This window comes from Sinocyclocheilus grahami, unplaced genomic scaffold, assembly GCF_001515645.1.
Source record: "Sinocyclocheilus grahami isolate Dianchi unplaced genomic scaffold, SAMN03320097.WGS_v1.1 scaffold1446.1, whole genome shotgun sequence".
In the NCBI taxonomy this organism is placed as follows: domain Eukaryota; kingdom Metazoa; phylum Chordata; class Actinopteri; order Cypriniformes; family Cyprinidae; genus Sinocyclocheilus; species Sinocyclocheilus grahami.
The window spans coordinates 90,343-93,572 of NW_015506625.1; the positions used below are offsets into that span (position 1 = coordinate 90,343).

General features: G+C 42.5%; 1 protein-coding gene across 1 annotated transcript; it reads left to right on the forward strand.

Annotated features, from left to right (window-relative positions):
* Positions 1-1,682: 1,682 nt before the first annotated feature.
* Positions 1,683-3,025, forward strand: LOC107570355 (uncharacterized). Its single transcript, XM_016256585.1, has 4 exons — positions 1,683-1,743; positions 1,890-2,204; positions 2,297-2,602; positions 3,003-3,025. The coding sequence occupies exons 1-4, from the start codon at positions 1,683-1,685 to the stop codon at positions 3,023-3,025; spliced, it is 705 nt and encodes a 234-aa protein (XP_016112071.1).
* Positions 3,026-3,230: the final 205 nt, after the last annotated feature.

Genomic DNA, 3,230 nt, shown 5'->3' on the forward strand with positions numbered 1-3,230 from the left:
TTACCTTGTCTCTCCTGGCATTCCGTGACAGAAAATAGCAGCGAATACAAGATCCAGCAGTTTTTTTCTTTTTCCTTTTATTTTGACCATGGACATCCGGATTGTCCCTCCTGCCACAGGGAAGGAGCGTATGAGTCGAGTCCGGACTCTGATGGCTCAGTGGCTGTAAGGAATGGAGTTTGTGATCTTATGTCTGAGTTGTCTATAGTTTACCGTGTTATGTGTTCCTTGCGTTTTGGATTACCTTTTGCCACGTTTTTGTTCTGTTTTGATTATTTTGTTACTTTCAATAAACTGCAACTGGATCTTACCTTGTCTCTCCTGGCATTCCGTGACAGAAAATAGCAGCGAATACAAGATCCAGCAGTTTTTTTCTTTTTCCTTTTATTTTGACCATGGACATCCGGATTGTCCCTCCTGCCACAGGGAAGGAGCGTATGAGTCGAGTCCGGACTCTGATGGCTCAGTGGCTGTAAGGAATGGAGTTTGGTGCGTTTGCCTGGATCTTTTGGACGTTGGTGGTGGGGCTAGATTATAATGAGGCTGCACTTAAGGACCTCCTTAACATCTGTCTGGATAATCCTTTGCCCCAGTGGGAGGTGAAAGGACTCGAGATCCTAGACTTCTGGGGCTTCGTCAGATATCTCCAGGGTCGAAGTCAGTGGGCAATACCAGGCCAGGCAGAACCCTTCTGCAGGGATTTTCCCACCACCTCTATCCTTCAGACCCCCACTAAGCGGCGGAGGGTGAGAAGGAGGACAGGAAAGCCCGCTCCAGCCCGGGAGCTCACAGAGCCCACTCCAGAGCCCGCTCCAGCCCGGGAGCTCACAGAGCTCTGCTGGTTCGTCCTGCCGGCCCCGCCTTGGCCTTCCACCCTTCCGGTTCCGCTCTTAGACCCTGGTCTACCTCTGTTCCCTGAACCCCTTCCTTGGCAAGGTCCTGGCCCGCCATCCCTCCCCCTGGTCCGCCTCAGTTCCACCTCCCTCCTGAACTTTTTGTTTTCTGGTGGAGCGTCTGGTATCTGCTCCGTAGAGGGGGGGGTAATGTCACAGTGTCTGGTTGTGGTGCCCTGGACTGGCCACTTGAGGGCGCTGTCCTGTGTTTGTGTTATATGTTGTGAACTCCATTTCCCATAGTCCCTTGTCTGTCATTCTGTCTGATCATTAGCACCTGTTTATTATTTCCGATCATTATCACCTGTTAGTCATTTACTCATTGTCCCAGCTATATATATACCTTGCTCACTCTGTCTGTCATTGCTGTTATTTTGTATTTGATATCTCGTGTTTGATCTTATGTCTGAGTTGTCTATAGTTCACCGTGTTATCTGTTCCTTGCGTTTTGGATTACCTTTTGCCACGTTTTTGTTCTGTTTTGATTATTTTGTTACTTTCAATAAACTGCAACTAGATCTTAACTTGTCTCTCCTGGCATTCCGTGACAATTACATTAATGAAAAAAAAAATATTAGAAGTGAAATCTACTTTAATTTGAATTGATATTTACAAGAGAAATGTGCACTCCATCATGCACTGACATTGTGTCAGTATGTACCAATTCAAGCAGAATTTAAACGCCCAGTTTGTTAGATCAGAGGAAGTTAAAACCACAGGAGGGGCTGATAGTATTTAAAGAAAGAGTTGAGAGCAAATAGTGAAGAGAAAGACTGCGAGAAAAAGAAAATGGCTCATAAGTGTCATTTGTGTCTGCTGGGGCTGATCGCTCTCTCTTCACATCTCACAGGTAAAGAAAGTTTATTCTGGACAGTGTTTGCATTAAGTGAGGAAAAAAACTATGATCTGAATCTTCTGCTTTTTATGCTGGTATGTTTTTTGTTTTCGTTTATTAATATTTAACATAATGATCACCAAAATGTATTTGTGTTTCAGGTTCCAGTGGAGAGGATGAGACTCATGTGTTCATCAGTTCTGGTGAAAATGTCCGTCTGCCCTGTAATAATGCTCTTCATGACTGCAAATCAACTACATGGAACTGTAACAGACATTCAGCAGCAGTTGAACTGATTGCTAGAGGGATAATTATGAAACATATCGAGAGTCATGAGAGACTGAGTCTGGGGTCTGACTGCTCTCTGAACATCAGGAACATCTCAAAAGAAGATTATGGATCCTACAGCTGCAGACAATATGAGAATGACAAACAACAAGGAACTGATTCTCGTGTTTTTCTGCATGTTCTTCATGGTAATTTTACAATCATTTGGCCAATTTAAAAGGGCAAATTCTTGGTTTACACTCCCATGATGATTGAAGAGTGTGTTATTTGTGTGTTTCAGTCTCATCCTCACAGACTGAGATCAGTGCAGGCCGCTCAATGACTCTCTCCTGTCTGCTGTATTCATATGCTGTAGTCTCTTGTGGTGATTGGATCCGTTCTGAGAGAATTGAGCTGTTCTGGGTGAATCAGGCTGGTGTTAAACTGAGGAGATCAGACTCCAGATATCAGATATCAGCTCCAGGACACTGTATCAGCTCTCTAACTACAACACTCCTGAATGAAGATCACAACAGAGAGTGGAGATGCAATGTTACTCAGAGCGATCAAGTCAAGACCTCAGTCACTTATACTGTCAAGAGTTCAGGTGAGAAAACAAGCTCATTAATCAGTTTCAGACCCTCATAATGTCAGTAATATTAAGGACTGTTAGTATTATTGAAGCAGAACAAACTGAGGAACACAAGCTTGGTTCAGTCTGACAGAAGAGAGACTCAAAGCACTGCTGCACACTAATGAACTAATGTAACAGTCAAGAAGTGCTGCTGGAATAGAAACTTGACAGCAAACATAACACAATATTATTGGTGCAAACGGTCCACATATTTACACTATTCTGTATTTTACAGAACAAAAATGAAAAATATGAGTATATGAGTATAGTAAATTATAATGTAATTTATTGCAAACAACATTTATTTGAAATGCTGAACCTATAAAAACTTATTTAAAGCTAAACTGAAGCTGCTCGTATCCCTCTCATTCAGCATGGATCGTTTCCATGAATTAATCGTTAGTTGCAGAGTAACATTTGGTAAGAGACCTATAAAACAAACTTTTATTAAAACAACCATCTTCATAAATGTTCATGAGAAAACACTTGACAGTTCTTACTACCTCTGAACACAATTCACTCACACATCACTCATCGGTTCTGAGGACTGTGTTTCCAGGCCAATCACCAGAAATACAAGCAGGGTTCTGAAACACAACAA